Source organism: Thermobia domestica, chromosome 13 (assembly GCF_964235325.1).
Source record: "Thermobia domestica chromosome 13, izTheDome1.hap1.1, whole genome shotgun sequence".
NCBI classification, from domain to species: Eukaryota; Metazoa; Arthropoda; class Insecta; order Zygentoma; family Lepismatidae; genus Thermobia; species Thermobia domestica.
In genome coordinates this window covers 219361239-219379765 of record NC_137466.1, presented here as the reverse complement: position 1 = coordinate 219379765, position 18527 = coordinate 219361239, and the positions used below count along the sequence as shown (strand labels likewise).

Here is an 18527-nt window from a genome sequence, read left to right as displayed (position 1 = left end):
GACAAAATCATTCTGTGCCTACACAATCAGGAATTATCTTAACAATTTTTACAATAATGAAAACACAAAGGACAATAATTATCAAAATTCATACTAGACAGCGGCCTAATATTTAGAAACTTCTACCGAAGAAGTTCAGCGTGCTGACTGCCGCAAAATTTGATAAGAAAGCAGATGTAAACCTACAGGTTTGTCTTACAAAATGTAACACGCTAACTTTAATACTTCTAATACTTCTTAAATTTCTTTTATGAACTTCCAACAGATGTGAACCAGAGCATTACAATTTCTTTCTCCACAATTTCAAAACCTTATCTTCACTCATCTTCATAAAATATTAAATTTTGTATAAAAAGTTCGTCAGAAGATATAGACAAATTGAACCATATAACTATACAACAAAGTTCAAAATAAAATTTATACATACCCAAATGTTTTCTGTGGTTAATTTATAATATTGAAAAATACAAAAATATTTATTGACACAAAATATATATATCTCGGGATCAAGTTGCTTCCATAATATTTATTTTACTTACTTGCCTTTATTCTCTTTCCTTCCACTTAATTATTTATTATTTGCTCTCATTACATATTTCTTTCTTTCTGTAGCCTGAATTTTTGATATTAACCCTTTACCTAGAATAAGCCTGGGCCAAACAACCCCATCCGACAAGACATTATTATGTTGAAGTTGTGTTGCCTTTGTAACATGAAAACAAAAGTGACGTTCCTCAGATCACATACTAAATATATTTTAGAAAGTTCATTACAAAAGCTATTAATTTTAAACAATAGCCCTCCGTGTAAGATGCTGGTGTTCTCTTCCAGTGTCCAGATGCACAACAAATAAAGTCAACGGCATAGGCGCCGACTTTGGGGGGGCAGGGCACTTTTGGCCCCCCCAATATTTAAAGGTGGGGTCCTCGCCCCCCCAATATAATCCAGTTGAGGAAGAATTACCAAAGAGGAGCAAGAATTTCTGTCGTAAATTACGTCGTGCCTTTAATTCAATATTAGGAACAGCCTTCTTATTCGATAAAAAGCACCGTTTTCAAATCGGCGTTTAACCCAATAGCGTAGCCAGGATGTGTGTTTGGGGGGGGGGCAAGTGCTGTTATAGGTACATATAGAAAAATTACAAACAAAAAAACATATAAACATAAAAATATATAAAAATTTACAAATATTAAAGTACTAAAGTACATTGTCGGACCTCTTTGGGGGGGGCGGCCCCTCTGCCCCCTCCTTCCCTAGGCCACTGGTTTAACCTTTTTAGAATTTCCACTTTTTGAGGTAAATTTTAGACTTTCACTCAAACAGCTACTGCTTCCTTACTATTTATCGTAGGATCGTGCTTCATACCTCGTTTTTCTCAGGATAGATCATACTTTCTAACGGTACCACTCTCTTCTCCGTATTATACAGCAGAAATAAGAGAATTGAAAAAAATATGAGATTTTACGAAATTCAGGGATCTTACGTAGGATTTTACGTAGGGATCTGAATATTTTTAAAAAATCTTGTGTTATATACATAATACGTGCGCAAAATTTCGTTCTTGTATCTTGAAAACTGAGGTCGGGAGAAATTTTTGAAAGTCTGAAGGTGACCCATCTTTTCATATATGTATATAAATAGAGGAAGTTCGGGTATTATGGAATAGTCGGATAATATGAAATACCTCATTAGCTCGCCTGTGATGTGTTGCTTCCAAGCGGAGAGGAAAGATACTACTACGTCACGTCACCATGATGCTCTACAGTCAGTCTCCATGTGATTGTGACATTCGTTGTGTTGGTAGACGTGAAAATCTGATTTCTTATTCAGGAATACTTTTACAGTTAAGTGGTTTACAACCTGTATTTTCCTATTGAAATGTAATAGAACAACAATTCTTTATTTACTATGACGTTGGATATACAGAGTGGTAGTTTGATAAGCGCCATTATCCTATACGCATTCGAATGCGTTTAACAGCTCTTTCGTTTCCAAGTTGGCGTGGAGGGCAATATGGAATACCTGCAAGAAAAGCATGGTATTCCGTATTCCGTATGGTATTTCGATTACAAAAATATCTATCGGTATTGCGCAATTAAACATACATTTATGATGACAACAATGCTAAGCGTATTTTTTATTACAGCAAATTGTCTGATGATATAAGGGATGAGCTTGGGTCCAGCGTTCATCATGTTTAATGTGAGCACACAATGACTGTGCCGATCCTGAAGCAGAGTATTATATTTATAACTTTTACAAGTAATCACAATCAATTATGGCTTGGCATTCAGAATTTTCATATTATATTGTCACTATATTCATTGTATGTTCAACATAAAACTTTTTTCTTTTCTATATAGCATTTGTATTCCATACTATCCGACTATTTCATATTACCCTCCAAAGTGGTTTCTTTACAAATTATAAATTTTACCCACCCCTGTAACGAAACTTCTTTATCAAGATATACATAAATAAAGCCAAATATGTAAGGCGTATACTTGTTTTCCTTTTTGTTTCAATGTGCAATTATTAACTGAGTTACAAGCGAAACAAAAATGGTATTCCATAATACCCGAACTTCCTCTATATATACCTAGGTATAAAATATTTTTAAAAAATGTACTGCGTCATTCCTATTTAGCCTAGAGTCATGGTTCAAACGCCATTTTCTTCATTTATAATAAGCCCTTTCCAACGGTATCACTCATATGTACGTATCATACACCTAAACCAGATAATTAGGGAAAAACTCGGAAGTATTTTTACAAATCCAACCAAAACATTTTGCCCCTCTGGCCTAGGCCTGGGTTGACGTAGGGATCTGAATTTTTTTCTAAAAATACATTGTTATTTACATAATATGTGTGCAAAATTCCAATTTTGTATCTTAAAAACAAAGTGCAGAAAAATTGTTGAAAGTCTGAATTTAGGCTCTCTCTTTATACACACACATACGTATATACTTATTATAAAAATTTATTCCGTCATTACTATTTAGGCTAGAGTCATGGCTTAAACGTTATTTTTCTTTAGTAACAAGCCTTTTCCAACGGCGCCATACACATGTACGTATCGTATTCCTGAACGGAAAAATCGGGAAAACTTATTTTTTTTTTTCTAAAAAAATCAGCCCCTCGGAACATTTGCGGCCCTCGTGCCCGGACTCGGCTTCACGTAGAGATCTCAGAAAAATTTGAGAAATATCCAAAGGTACATATAATTCCAATCTGATATCGTGAAAACTACAGGCGTGAAAAAATTTTGAAATTTGCCTTAAGAAAAAGTAAGAAGTCACGCCCTTCCGCGCCCACTTGGCACAGCCAAATTGACCATCTGGTTCCAAAACGCATCTGGGGTGTTCTTTGGCCCATCCTTGACTTGACTAATAAAAAAACGACTTAAGTACCAGTTATAGAGCCTAAATAAGAGGTCAAAGACTATAGTACGCCATGATAACAAAAGTTACCAAAAATCCTAAAAGAGTTAATAGAGCACTGAAGCTTCAACCAACACTATGGTAACACTGATATGAGAAGTGAAGATCTATGTGGTGCAGTGAAGTTCCCAGAATTTGAACTTGAATTTGTTTTAATGCGTTCACACAAATTTGACTTACGTCATGAATTTAGCAGCGGAGCGGATGCAGCAGACCGAGATCTAGGGGGGGGGGAGAAAGGGGACTTCATCCATCAGTTGATAGAAAACGGCTGAATATGATTATATATTTATTCATTGTTTTGGCCCCCCCAATATTTTCTTCAAGTCGGCGCCTATGGTCAACGGTGGCATACTTTACACAAAGTAATGTGGCTTCTTGACGGTGATGCCATATTCCGAAAGAGCTGGAGTCAAATCTTCCATGGTTAGGGTGTATCTACGGTCTTTGCCCTTTGTTTTCGTGTTCTGATTGGAGCTACGAGTTTTGCAATGTTGTAGGGCATCGTTCGCTATATCTGATATGAACTTCTGGGCCGCCAATGAAACGAGACGAACTCTAGAAACAGAAAAGAAAAGGCATTACTTCTCTTGCAATTACTGCATATACACAAAATATTATACGACTCTTAAAGCCTGTGTACTCTCATTCTATGTCCAAGTAAGTTTATATGAAGCTACTGCAGGGAATAAGGTGGCTCAGTGGTGCGTGGGTGGGGCCCCTGGGTTTCTCGGGGGTACTTCCGTCTCCTCCAACAGTCTCATTTCACCAATTCTCCTATCATCATTGACTTGCCTTAAACATTCGTCTCCCTCAGCCTAAAAGGTATAACGTCAGACGTTAAACTGAAAGATAAAGCTACTGCGCCTACGAATATCAGAACATTACTCATTAAAATAGACATATTTCAGTTTATTGTGTACGTGGAATGAATTAATTTTATGATAAACATTTCAGTTTAAAAATGAAGGGCTGTATTCAGTTACGTACCATCGACTATAACCTACGTCTATGTGTACTGTCTACTGTGATTTGCTATATCTAGTCTACATAGACCACGCGGACCATTAGCAATTTGATTTTATATTTTCACCAAATATAGCTGGTTCTTCTCAATTCAAAAAATTTAAACCAAACTCCAAGTTGTACATTATTACATACAAGAAAATACAACTGTGACGTTTTAAATTTTAATATCTCCGCATATGGTGTTGTCACGATAGAAGGGAAAAAGCTAGCGAACAGCTGCACTTTTAAAAGTAGCTCTAGTAAAGCTAGAACCGTGGTGGCGTAGTATGTAATGCGTTTACCTATGAACCGGACAGCTCGGATTCGATCGCAGGTGGGGGATGCATTCATTTCCTGTTCCACGCTCGTTTGAAAGAGTCACCCAGTCGGTGGTGCTGAAGACATCACCCTGAGTACACAGCGAAGTAAAAAATGTGAAGCCTTATTTCACATTGACTGTTACGAGTAGGGTCACCCTTCATCTTTAGCGAAGTTATACTGAACTACAATCTTCTTATCACTATACAGACTACATACATATTGAAAATAAAGGATCTCTTAACTTTCAAACTTCGAATATCTTCTCGTCTAAGTGTATAAAGAGAATACTTGAAACAAAGAAAGAGAGAGAGAGGTGAGATAGTAATATGTCACTGCCATCCTTTTGAATGTTTTGACGGAAGATCAAATAGCTACATCAATAACAGAATAGAATAGAGTTCCAAGAGAGGGAAAGCAGGAACTACCTTACGATGATATGATCCTTCAAGAAATTCGTAGAAATAACAGGTAGAAACAGATAAAAGTATAACTGAACGAAATTGCTATTGATATATATAATAATACAAAAAACACTTAGCGTAACAGCTCAATTGTGGGCCTAAGTCTACTTCAACGCCATCTGTCAGCGACCAGTTGAACTACGTTCAGCCTAGCGACGAGCACCTGGTTAGGAGCTTTCTAGATCTAGTGGCCATCACATCTCTCATTACATGACTCCCCAATTTACCTCACGACGCTGGATGCACGCCGAAAATCGAACCTGGGACCACGTGGACGTGAGTCCAACGCTCTAACCATTAGACTACGGTGTCCCAGATATATAAATAAAAGGATTTAGGGTTTAGATTTCTGGGCTTTCGGCATCTATGGTCATTTAGCCTGTCACGATTTGAGGGATGACGTCCCTCGGCGAGCACACAATCCGGGGAAAGAAAAGGAAGAAAGGATTGGGGAAGGAAGGAAGCGGCCTGGGATCTATAAGCTAGGTACCACCCCGACATTTGTCTTGTGTGAATGAGGAAAACCCAGGAAAACCTCATTCAAGGTGGCTGCCCTGAAAAAGCGTGTTACACATTTCGACCGAATGACCCCACCGGGAATCGAATCCGGGACCGCTCGCACCGAAGTATATATAAAAGAGATTTAATAAACTAGCGACACAAGTGGGAACAAATGAAGGTGGAGAAATGGCGAGAGATTTCTTCTTCTTTTTTAAAAGTTCAACGTTTCATGAGGTTAAGAGAAACGGTGATGAAGATAATGACTGGAATGTGGAATGAATAACATGGGAGAAGACGGAAGAACCCCGAGAGAATCCACGCAGATGGAGTTTATCCACCACAAGTCTACTTGGAGCGAGGTAGGATAAAACCAGGGACTCCATGCATCAGAGATGAACGCTCTTCATAAATAAATAAATAATTCTCACTATTAATATCAATATTATTCAGAGAACAAAATGAACGAAAAGGGTTAGAGTCAACTTAATCAGTATTTATGGTTGACAAACAGGTGTTTGTACGCCTCTTTCCGAGGAAGGCACAAAAAATTCGATAAAAAATCTAGTTACTTCCGTAATAATTTGATCAGCGTTGGGAAAAACCAGGGTTTTTATTGAAAAAAAAACAACTTTTTTTTTGGTTTAAACTTTTTTTTTGGTTTAAGTAATTTGCTCTATGTTTTTATATTACATATGGGCAGAAATAAGTTTGTTTCGCCTTGGTGTTATTATGCAACAACCGGATTATGCTGAAGGAGTCATATAAGCTTAAAAAGAATCCAAACCGCTTCTCGGCTTACATTCAAGAGAAATTGTCCATTTGGACACGAAACCGGGACTAATTGGTCACAAATGCGATGAGTCTGCCGACTCACTCACGAAGGACTCCTGATAAAAATACGTTGTATTGATCTTTACATAGGCCTACTTGTTCATATAATTGTCAAGAGTCATTTCAGAAGGACAAAAAGATAAACAGTTACACAAGTAAAAACATTATAAAGAATTATATATAAATCGGGAAACTCCAGCCTTAGCTATTGGAAAAATCCTGTTATTACTTTAAATGTATTTGCATGTAAAATTTTAAGGTCAACGTATCATAATCAGTACGCTAAAACTGAGGTATTAAATTACGAATTTAGTATGTAGTTATAATTCAATAAAATTAAAACAAAGTCCAATCCAAGCTAATGTTGGCTACGTAGGCAGCTGATAAATTTTGCCAATTTCTAACAATATATTTAAGTAACCTTGGCTTCTTTATAAAACAACGGGCATTCAGGCAAGCAGAAATATACAATTTGGTTTCGTTTCGTATGTTTAGGCTTAACACCCTTATGCAATACCGAGGTTATCAAGAAGACTTTTGGTTAAGGTGACATGCGAACCGCTACTTGGTTTACACTTGAAAGAAGGAATGTGGTTCGACGAAGAATTAAACATAGAACTCCTTAATTAAAAGGTGAAAAGGAGATAAAACCAATGAAGATGGTTTGATATGTGGAAACGTCACCAGGTTTAAAGAATTTTTCGTTCTTTTTTATTCTTTTTAATTTTGGTTTAAACTAGTTGATTTTTGAAAAAAGCAGCTGGTTTAAACCAGCCAACCCTGAATTTGATGAAAAAGTTTTCCACAATCTGAAGAGAAAGATGTGCTTCAGTACAAGAGCAGTCATAAAGGGGTCCGTGAAAAATATTTCATTCTCTAAGTTTTCTTTATTCAATTCTAAATTTTTCAATTTATATAATTCCCGCCAAACTGCCTGTAATGCATTGTTAAGCATACAGTTAACTTTACCAGTAATTATTTAAATCAAAATCTGTTTAAGTTTTCTAAGCGATTAAATACGACTGATTTTAAACGGATACACAATTTATGTGAAATAATATGTAAAGATATTGAAGAAAAATTTAGAAACTCTGTATTTTTCATTCATTTGTGAGTCTAACATAGGATAGAATATTCTTTTCTAAGCAAACAAAAATATAAACACTAATAGAGCGCATGAAACACACTGTAATATTAAATTTACTAACCTAAAATAATGTTCCTTCTAATATTTCGAATGCACTGTGCGGGCATTTATTTTTTCAAGACTACACGGCTTAAGTCGTTATTTTTGTAGAGTTCTTACATTTTTCCTGTATGTCAAAAGTAGCATAACAAACATATATTAAACAGCATATCTATCTATACTTGTAGCTTTGTCTACCTGTCCCAGTTAGTATGTTAAACTTTCATACATAGATTTTATGTTTACAATTTTGTAAAAACTAGAACCAGCTCTAGAATTTCTTCAGTGCACTTATTAAACCACACATTAAACCATATCTGGAGGAGGAGGGGAGTATTTCTTCATGACCTCTCTGAGAAGATGAAATGCAAAAATTAAGGAAGCGAAGCTTATAGCAGACAAACTACGAGAAGTAATCAAACTTTTACAAGATACACAAAGTTAATTCAGTTTGAACATTGATGGAGTAGCAGAAATAAACGGACTGAACAATTAATTCTCCAGGTTGGAAACACTGATTCTCTTGGTTGTTTAGAGAGGAATATTCTGGGCCTCAATGTTGACCTGCACATTGTATACGATATATATATATATTGTCAATACATCCGTATTGGACGGAATGATTGTAATTAAAATTTGATAAATAATTGGATGAATATTATTACAAAATTAAATATAGGTTCAGTTTATGAGAAAATGATGAATATTTCAAAATTATGTCAGACACATTGTTTCGTTTATTTGGATGTAGTAAGAATAAAACAGACATTAATAGAATGTAGCAATATTATGCTAACGAAGACAATAAACAATAAAATGCAATGTAAAAGGTTTTGTAAAATGTTTGTCAACAAAAACACACGATTTTGGATATGTCAAAATAGCCAGATTGCAGATGTAGCTGTCTGGAGATTTCGATCACTTGATGACATTGCAGAAACACAAGTTTCGGCAATGATACGGGTAAACACTGAAAGATGTCGATGAATGATGTAACAGTTTCATCAGCCGAGAAAAGAGAATAAAAAGGCCATGTTTTAAGAAGAGAGAACAAGAGAACTAGAGAACTGGAGAACAACAGAAGAAAAAAGGAGTCGAGTATCATTCGGTCGAGAGTCAACAGTTATTACTATCATGGTTGATGGCAGTACCAAGTTTAAGGTTTGACCATTGTTAATCTACTAATCCTCGGTGGACTATCAAGGGACCATTTCGATTTGCTGTATTCAATTGCTGAAAATGATTGCTAGCATTGGATTCAGCAGCAAAAGAAACAGAGGAAAAGAGGATGTTTAGCGGCAAACCGTATACTGGGTGGGAGATAAATGAGAGCCCAGTGCGAAGATAGAACGTAGATGTCTAGAAATGCCACGTTAATTTTGAAACGAGTAGAGGGATTGATTTCAAATGTTGGATATGAGGAATGCATGTAGAACTCCACTGAATAGGCGTAATATGCATCATGGGGGATATCTGAAAAGCCGCCATACTGGAATTAGCGCAAGAAGAATATACGGGAAAGGGGTCACGTGACATATAGCTCTTGACACGCACAGTCTATTGAAATTAATGTGGCCAATACAGATTGAGACCTCTAACAGGAGGCGATCCACGCTATGGCAATGTATCAATACTGCCGTAAAGGTGACGTGAATGAGGAACGATTATATCTAGAGACCCTGTAGTATAGTCCATGAGCACGTTCTATGCACGAGGTGTAGAAAGAGATAAAATCGAATCTTGACACATCAAGAACAATGCCTGCAACGTGTAACGGAATGACAAGTAGTTCCACTGGATGAATGCTGACGTGGTACCTTGCACAAAGACACGTGTTCCATTTAGGATTCTGATGTATTAATGACACCCACCAACAAATGTTGTAACACTGGTGACTCTTCTCATAACCAGTTACATACAATTGGCAGTTAAAATACTGTTCACATTACGCCTATTCAGTGAAGCTCTACATGCATTCCTCATATCCAACATTTGACCTCAATTTCTCTACTCGTTCCAAAATTAACATGACATGGCATTTCTAGACATCTTCTACGTTCTATCTTCGCATTGTGCCCTCATTTATCTCCCACTCTGTATGAGGTCTGCTACTAAACACCCTCTTTTTCTCTGTTTCTTTTGGTGCTGAATTCAGTGCTAACAATTATTTTCAGCAATTGAATTCATCAAACCGGAATTGTCCATTATAAGAATTTTCAGTCATAGTGGCTTCAGGTGACAGTTTACAATATTATCGCTAATCAAGAATAATTTGAGACTAACTTTGGAGAAGAGACTGGATCGCCTGGCTTTGTTACCACTACAACATGAACTTGCCTCTAAAATTGACTTCCTTTAGGTGATTAATAATCCCATCAGATACACAAATAGAAGATTCAGTGTTTCATCTACTGTTGCTGGAAAGCGTTCAGCTGATAGTTTCGGCCAGTCTTTTAAAATCAAGATAAGGGTACGTCAAAAAAATTTCTCACTAAATATTAAGTTTGTTTACTTCAATATGCGTACCTCTTATTATTATATTATTTCGTGTTGCGTCTAGTTAAATACAATCAAAAAATATATATATTTTTATCAATGCAGCACTTATTTACTACTCGCATGAAAAATTTACTAACAAGTAAGGTGTTTATAGATTCAATGTTTCTGATAATTGGAAAACTACAGGCTGAGAAATTTCGGAGACCTTAACAAAAATTTGTTGGGTGGCCCATGAAATTTATGGGCAACTCTCAGCATATGCGTCATCTGATAGAATGCTGAGCATCAACGTCAACTATGAAACTTTTTGTATTTTTTTTTTTTTTTTCTGACATCGACAAAGTTCAATTTATGTTACAAACTGAATTTATCTCTTGGAATTTTCTTCTAAGTATTTCGGAATTTAATTGTCACGTTTCTTGTTAGTGAAGGAAAATATGAAATACGGGAATTAGTAATCAAACGATTATAACAGTTCAAACTTTAACTTAATGATCGAATAGGATGTTATTAAGACACTATATTGGGAGCAAATATTTAGATAGTATTTATTAGTTTCGAAAAGCAGATACTTATACTTACATTCTGGGGTCAGATGCCTCAAAACCGGAGCAATGAAGGTAAAAGGCTGAAACAGCATCCGGAATCTGTTGAAATAATCAGAAACAAGATTTAGTTCAACTTCTAAAGCAACAACGGTTTAACATTTTTATATTTAGTCAGAAGGGTTCTTCTTCTTCTTCTTCTTCTTATTATTATTATTAAGTATCGTATCATAATTTGTTTAATGTGCTTTCTTTTATTTTAAACATAGGAAATCGAACTGCTTACAGTCTGCTGACAAGCCTTTCAATACATCAAGAAAATTTATTTCATAAAAAAAAATAAATAAATAAAATAATAATTTAACATCCAACGATTATGACTCTTTAGGTTAAGAAGAGAGAGAAAGACGCGATTAATAAAAGTGAGCGATAATGAAAAAATGGTGGCATGAGCTTGTGGGAAGAAACGGAAAACCCTCGAAAAAAAAAAAAAAAAAACTACTGTTACGACACTGTCCACCACAAACTCTTATGGCCTGGAATCCAACAAGGGACTCGTCATCATGGACAGCAAGTTAGAACAAAGAACGAACGTGAGATTGTGTGAAATTGGGCAAATCACCACAGAGACACTTGACATAATTCAGCAAGTGTACAGCGATGTTGCAATGAGCCGTTGGAGATGTTTTAAGTAGTACACACGCTTAAAAAGCGGAAGAACACTGAAAAACGATGAGGAATCAGGACGACAGTCAACGAGCACAAGAGCCGAAAATATTGAAACCGTTCGGCTACTTGTGCATGAGAATCGTCGCAGAACAATCTACAACATTGCTGCCATTGTCGGTGTGTCATATGTAATAGTGCAGGCAATCCTCACTAGTGAGTTGAACATGCGCTGTATTACTGCCCAGATTGCTGACCCAGGAGCAGAAGGAACACCGCGTCGAAGTCTGCCAAGAACTGTCAACTTGTCATGGATGACCCGTTCTTCATGTCGAGGATCATTATCGGCGACGAAACTTATGCGTACGGGTACGACCCTGAGACAAAGCAACAGTTTTCACAGTGGAAGAGCCCATCATTTCCACGACCGAAAAAGGCGAGGCAGGTCCACAGTTCGACCTTTTTATTAACATTCTTAGCACTGTGTATCACAAAGTCGTATCCAGGAGCAAGACCGTCAATATTGAGTTCTACTGCCACGTTTTAAGGCGTCTGAGGAAGGACATTTGGTGAAAGCGGCCGGATGTGGCACGTGAAAAACTGACTGCTCCACGACGCCAATGCATCCTGTCACCGCGCTCTCATCACATGGGAGTTTTTCATCAAGAACAAGGTGATCGTATGCCCGCACCTACCTTCTCGGCAGATTTAGCACCTGCAGACTTCGCCATCTTCTCAAAGCCGAAGATCCAGCTCAAAGGTCAACGTTTGGATACCATTGCAGAGATTCAGCACGAATCACAGGTGCTTGACACACTTCGAAAAAAGACTTCCAGGACACACTCCAGCGGTGGCGCAAACGCTGGGAGCGCTGTATTGCTGTACAAGGTGATAATTTTGATGGTGATAGTGTGTAAATGTAAATAAATAAAGTACTGTTATGTAAACAGAACTAGACTCGAAAATTTCTAATACCACCTCGAATATACTTTTTAATTTTTCGAACATATCAGAAGGCTACAGTACGAGGACTTGGACGGACATTTCTAAACGGAAGGTATAATTTGAATCAGTAAATTATTCCAAACAAAACAGAAAGCAAGAAAATATCTTGAATCGTTCTAGAGATAAAGTATTTTAATATTTTGCCGAAAACCAGACAGGATTTTTTTTTCATAGAGCAAACAAAATGAATGGGTTTCTTATTTATATTCTGAATTTTGTTTGTTAAATTCAATACCGAGACTATCAGGAAGCCTGAACTGATACGGACTACGCCATAAGATAACCATTAATAATCGATTAACGAGAGGAAAGAAATATCCTTACGGTTGGAGTGTAATCTTCTAGCTGCAGCAGGAAGTCTGAGAGAGGTTGTCCAGCAGTCTTTATGTCGCCAACAGGGAGATCATCTGCAGGCGACATAGGAGTTGAAGGTCTATCATTTACACCTCCTCCACTTGAATTCATTTTCCGAAAACTACCTGGAATAACAACATGAAATATTTCACTATGTTTAGTCATTTGACATAATAGAAAATGTAATGTATCATCAGAATACAACACTTCTTATTTGTGATTTGTTAAGATTTTATTATATTTCCTAATGTCATAAATGAAATGATTCAAATTATGTATTTTCATTTTGCATATACTTGTTGAGTTGATTTTAGTTTAGCGTCCCTTTCAGCAGCGAGGCTATATGAGACGTGGACCTACTGATTAACGTGGAATCCGAACCACATGAGCTCCCGCCGGGAATCGAACCCGGGTCTCCCACGCGAAAGGCGCATACGCTAACCGCTTAGCCACGAAGGAGCTCTTGCATATACTTGTTTAAATACCTATCTTAATTTGTGTAAAGGGGGAGTTCTGGGTTTTACCTCTCCTTCAACAAGATATTATGAAAAAATGAACATGCACAATCTTGAATCATCTCCTCCCCTTTGATTAAGTTCTATGTACGCTACTGAATGTGTATAATCTTCATTTACGTAACGTCAAATTATTTTCTTATCAAAAGCCTCTGAAAAGGATGTACGTTGCTCCTACTTAGGGATATGACTAAAAGTAAGGATCCCCATTATTTTACCCTCAAAGGTTTAAAAGAGATAAGACAACGTTCGTTCAGCACACGTGAGAGTACGGTGCGTTTGGAAGAAAAATAGATTTTTATAATATATTGTGTGTATTACTTTTTTCCGTAAGAAGAAATAAATGCTATTCCATATTATTATTATTAACATTCAAACGCCATTTACAAGAAAAAAAATATTATTAGACAGACCTATTATGTTTGTACTATGGAATGTCATTTTGGGGGATGAGAAATGAAATAGCAATAGGTTTGTTGGTCAAAGACACATTTAATCAAAGTTATCGTCCATGCTAGCAATACACTTCTCCCGGCGAATGACAAGTACTTCCCTACCCTTATGAAAGAAGCTTTCGGGTTTGGAAGAAAAGAAAACTGTGAAATTTTCTTTTATATTATCGACACATTCTCTACCATGATATCCTGCAGGGCGCCAAACAGGTAGTGCGTAGCACTGAGATCAGGGTTATATAGTGTATGTGGGGGTATTTCTTATCCCACTCATGGAGGTGTCTAACACTTGTTTTTGCCACATTTTTGTGGGCAGTCGTGCAAAGTAAATGGTTTCTTTCTCTTGACTACTGAGAACTGCTGTTGACGCAACTTCTGGGTTTACGAGTAATTTCTGTATTCTGAGACTCTGTTTTGATGGTTTGACCAGGTTCCAGAAAGTTACAATGCACTACACCACCAGCAGTCCAAGTAACAATGATTATAATGTTCTTTGGATGGAGACGTGGTTTAGCCTTCTTCCAACGTGGTCCAACGGAATCCAGGGACAACCTTTACCTGCTGAAGTTGTCATACACAATTCATTTCTCGTTCCACGTCACGATACGATGCACCAGTGTATCCATCTTGTTTCTTAAACTCAAATACACTTCCAATCGCTTTTGCTTGTGCTGTTCACTAAGTTGATGTGGGATCCAATGATCCATCTTTTTACCTTTCTTATTGTCTTCAGGTGGTTGGAAATTGCTTTGGGGGAAACGTTCATCTTTGCAGCAAGCTGTCGCACTATTTCACGTGGACCCCTTTTTACTTAGGCCCTCGAAGTGTTGGTGGTTCTCTATGATAATTATTTCCAAGACTGATATCGCCACTACGGAATTTCTTGAACTGATGCTCAGCTATCCGCACGTTGTTGGTTCTAGGTCAAAATGATGTATTGATATATGTCACAATCACATTGGTTTCGTGTTTCAATTTCCATTCACAGAATAACATAATCCGCCCATCACGGTTTAACATGGTGTTTACTACTGTTTTTCACGAGACTACACAGCATGCACAAACAGGAAATTCATTATGATCTTGAAGCTTTGCTGGCGTCTACTATTAATCCAATGTTCTCGAGATTGCTGCCAGAGTAGGTGTTGCTGTGCTCCTACACAGCAGTCTACACCTACACCACAGCAGCAGGCACAGCAACACCTACTCTGGCAGCAATCCCGAGAACATTGGATTAAAAGGAAATTCATTCCTTTTGCCCAGAAGCTCTGCTAACTGTATCTCTACTCTGCTCAGTTTAATTGGATTCACTCGTATTCGCTCAGAGGTGCTTAACCTTCAGGTATCCACAAAACGACATTTCATAATACACAACCCAATATAAAGGTGTTTATACAGGCAGGTCCATATTTAGGTAAGTGCTATTTTGTGCTCGAGCACAGGGCGGCACAATTTAGGGGGCAGCAAAATTTTGGATTTTTTAAAATATTATTCGCAATAAAGTAATGTTTAAAACTAATAACCCGCAGAGTCCCGCTCAAACGCAAGAAACTATGTTAATGTGTTTAATTTACTCTAATTACAATAGTTACTAATTAGCTAGCTTATCTGATTATTTTTAAAAAAGCCATCCTCTCCCACCTCAACTCCGAGGGATGAGGGTGAACTTGAACATCATGAAAACTGATACTGTTAAGCTCGTAACATCCAAAACTATGAATTCAACATTAACATCTGTCGTTTTCAATCGCTCTCTCCCTGGGAAGTGAAATATGAACTTGAAGTTGAACTGTATTAAAACTGTCACTATTCATCTCGGCAACCCTAAAAATTATGAATTCAACTCTAATATCAGTCGTTTTCGATTATTTTTAAAATGCCCCCATGTAATTCTTATGGGGACTTTGCACCCCCATATCTCAGCTCAGGTGTGACCTAGGGACCTCGAACGGGTCATTTGGATCATTTCTCTGAGAGCTTTAAAATACATTAAAATTTCATGTTTCTATTATGGTTCTCGAGTTGAAAAGCGCTACAGACAGACACACAGCTAATTGTATTATTATTATAGATGCTATTAAACCTTTACTGACGGTGAATAATGTAAACAATTATTTTTTTTTTCTTAATGGATGAGTGGTTAAGCTCGTTGCCTTGTAATCAAGGGGTCCCGGGTTTGATTCCCGGTGGAGACATAAGTGGTTCGGATCCCAAGTTAAGCTGTAGGTCGCATCCTTAGTACGTCATCATCATTCTATGAAAGGCAATGGCAGATTACCATGGGTTTACCTTGTCCAGAGTCCGGATCAAACAACTACCTTCGGGCAGAACACCACATCATAATCTTCATTGAGAGAATTAGGGCATTTAAAATTACGTTGTAACTTGTAATATCTCAACTGCTACTCAACAAGAGCTAGTATACAGAGGTTGTTTCCGATCTATGGTGACGAAATTACACACCTTGTGCAGCACCACCAAGCGGGAAGAGAAGAAAGCTGCCAGTCGTGTAAGTTCCTTGGACCATTGACTCTGCGTGACAGGTGTGGTAAGCGTATATCAGGACAAATGCCGCACAAAATAAGTGCTTATTGGGAAAGCTTTATAACTGCCCTTTCCGACGTGAACTACAGTTACAGTGCCACTATCAAACTGTGCAAGGAGCGTGGATTCACTGTGTCCAAAAATGGTATATCACAGGCGTTGAAAGGGACAGGTAAGGTGAGGCGTGGGATGATTCCTGTGTAGCAGAAACAGGCCAACACTTGGCCTGCCACTAGCCGCACACGAGCTAAGATTCAGGAAGTCGGGGTTCTGGTCACAAGGGAAAAGACACCCACAAAGAGGGGTATCGCGAACCGGCTACAGACATAACTGAAGACAGAGCACACCATGATTCACCGCGATCTGAGGTTGGTAAAGCGCTGGAAGGGACGTCTTCATAATTTCTTGCCAAAACACATCCAGGAAAGTCGCACCAATTGTCGAAATCTGTATAAGCGGTACTAGGCCTCACCTGTGAAAAATGGAAGTTTGTTGTAACACTGAACGAGGCATACGTTTATCTGGATGACTGTCACAAGCCACGTGCAATTTTTTTTTATCTATCGACAGGTGCGAGGAACTTTCAAAGATGGTTTACTGAAATGCAAGAAAGTTTTGGCACAGGCTTCATGATCACTGCTGGATACTCGTATCAGGGCAAGTTGGCCATACATCATGTAGCTAAAAATAGAAGGTGAATTCGGAATATTATTAGGCTCACGTCCTGACACCCGTTTATCGCCATGACATTTCCAATCACTACGGAGGGGACAATAATCGTGTGTGGGTGCATCAAGACAAAGCGTCAAGCCACACATTTCGCTCAACCCGCCTCTTCCTCCAGCAAATGGCAAAAGAAACTGTAATTCGTGCCATTTCCATTCACAGACATTCCAGTGAAGTCCCCTGATGTGTTATCGATGAACTTTCCATAGCCCTTCGGCCTCCTGAAACGAGCCTTGTTTCACAGGAGACTCCGCACCGTTGAAGGGCTATGGAAAGTCCGTCGGGATAAGTGGTTGCAGCTTGACATTACTACACTGCGTGCCAGTTTCCTACAGTGAAAACTTCGCTGTCGGGTAATTGCCCAGGTGGAGGGTCAACAAATAGAACACTCTCAATGGTGTAGACATGATTTCTCTTAAGCTAAATGCAGTTTGAAATCGTCACCATAGATCGGAAACACCCTCTGTATTTGCAAAATCACGGCTTGTTTCCATTTTTGAGACGTAAGTTTGTGCGGAAAGGGGTGGCAAATTATTTAGAACACAGGGGCGAACAATATATAAATACGGGCCTGTATACGGGAGCACATGGTTACTTCATTTCTCATTTCCTTTATCGTTAACAATACTGAATTCAATAAACAAACGTAAAAGTGAACAACGAAAGATATATAGAGTAAGTTTTCGCCTCTAATTTTTTGATCATAGATAATGTATTCCACAAAGAAACCAATCGTAACATTGATCTAAAATTATAAAGAAATATCATTTCGAATTTTGGACACACAATTAAATTATTGAATGTATCTGTTAATTACAAAGAAGCCCTATTTTCTGAAGAAGCTTTAATATTCACAGGCAAATCTTACTTCTATTGTGTACATGCGGAAGTTCTACTCTTTTTTAGCGTACGGATAGAAGTGAAAGTAACAAAGTGTAGCTCCTCTTAGACTGCGCATAATTAACTACCACAATCGATGAACTCCTGCTATCTTGCTGCTAGGAGATGAATCCCACCCTGATAAAACTCCTGACGTTAGGAGTCGAAATATTATTGTACGTCAATTTCTACAATCTCCATATCGTCAAAGATTTTCCGAGCGATAGAGTTCTGCAACACACGAATCAGGTGACAGTCTAAAGGACTAGTGGTAAAACCTTTCAACCAGAGGCTATTAATTTTTGACGTGTGAGATGTGATGGACTGGCGTTATCATAGTGGATGATTACTCCTTAGCGATTGACGAGGACTACTCGCAGTGTGTCCTACTTTTCACAGTAGAAGGTGACATTAATGGTTTGATTAGGATCCACATCTCCCATTCAATTATTCCTTTCATATCTTACTACACTTAACACCGCCGCCTTGGAATAAAGTTCAGGTTTGGATGTCGACGGCAAAGGATCACAAATGCGACATATAGTCGCCAGTGGCAACGTGTCCCAAGAAGCGGTTAATTTTGTACCAGACT

At 37.8% G+C, this 18527-nt stretch overlaps 1 protein-coding gene across 2 annotated transcripts in view; it reads right to left on the bottom strand.

The window, feature by feature from the left end:
- Positions 1 to 378: 378 nt before the first annotated feature.
- The window catches only part of LOC145669042 (transcription initiation factor TFIID subunit 10-like), a 59477-nt gene continuing 41328 nt past the window's right edge, over positions 379 to 18527 (bottom strand). The window contains exons 2-5 of one of the 2 annotated variants that reach the window (XM_081737396.1): positions 12790 to 12944; positions 10832 to 10896; positions 3790 to 4000; positions 379 to 862 (exon numbers count right to left, since the gene is read on the bottom strand). In XM_081737396.1, the coding sequence (XP_081593522.1) occupies positions 3799 to 4000; positions 10832 to 10896; positions 12790 to 12930 (408 nt within the window). In that variant the 5' untranslated portion in view covers positions 12931 to 12944 and the 3' untranslated portion in view covers positions 379 to 862; positions 3790 to 3798. Of the gene's footprint in view, positions 4001 to 10831; positions 10897 to 12789; positions 12945 to 18527 lie in introns of both variants that reach the window. The other variant, XM_081737395.1, reaches the window with a different exon arrangement.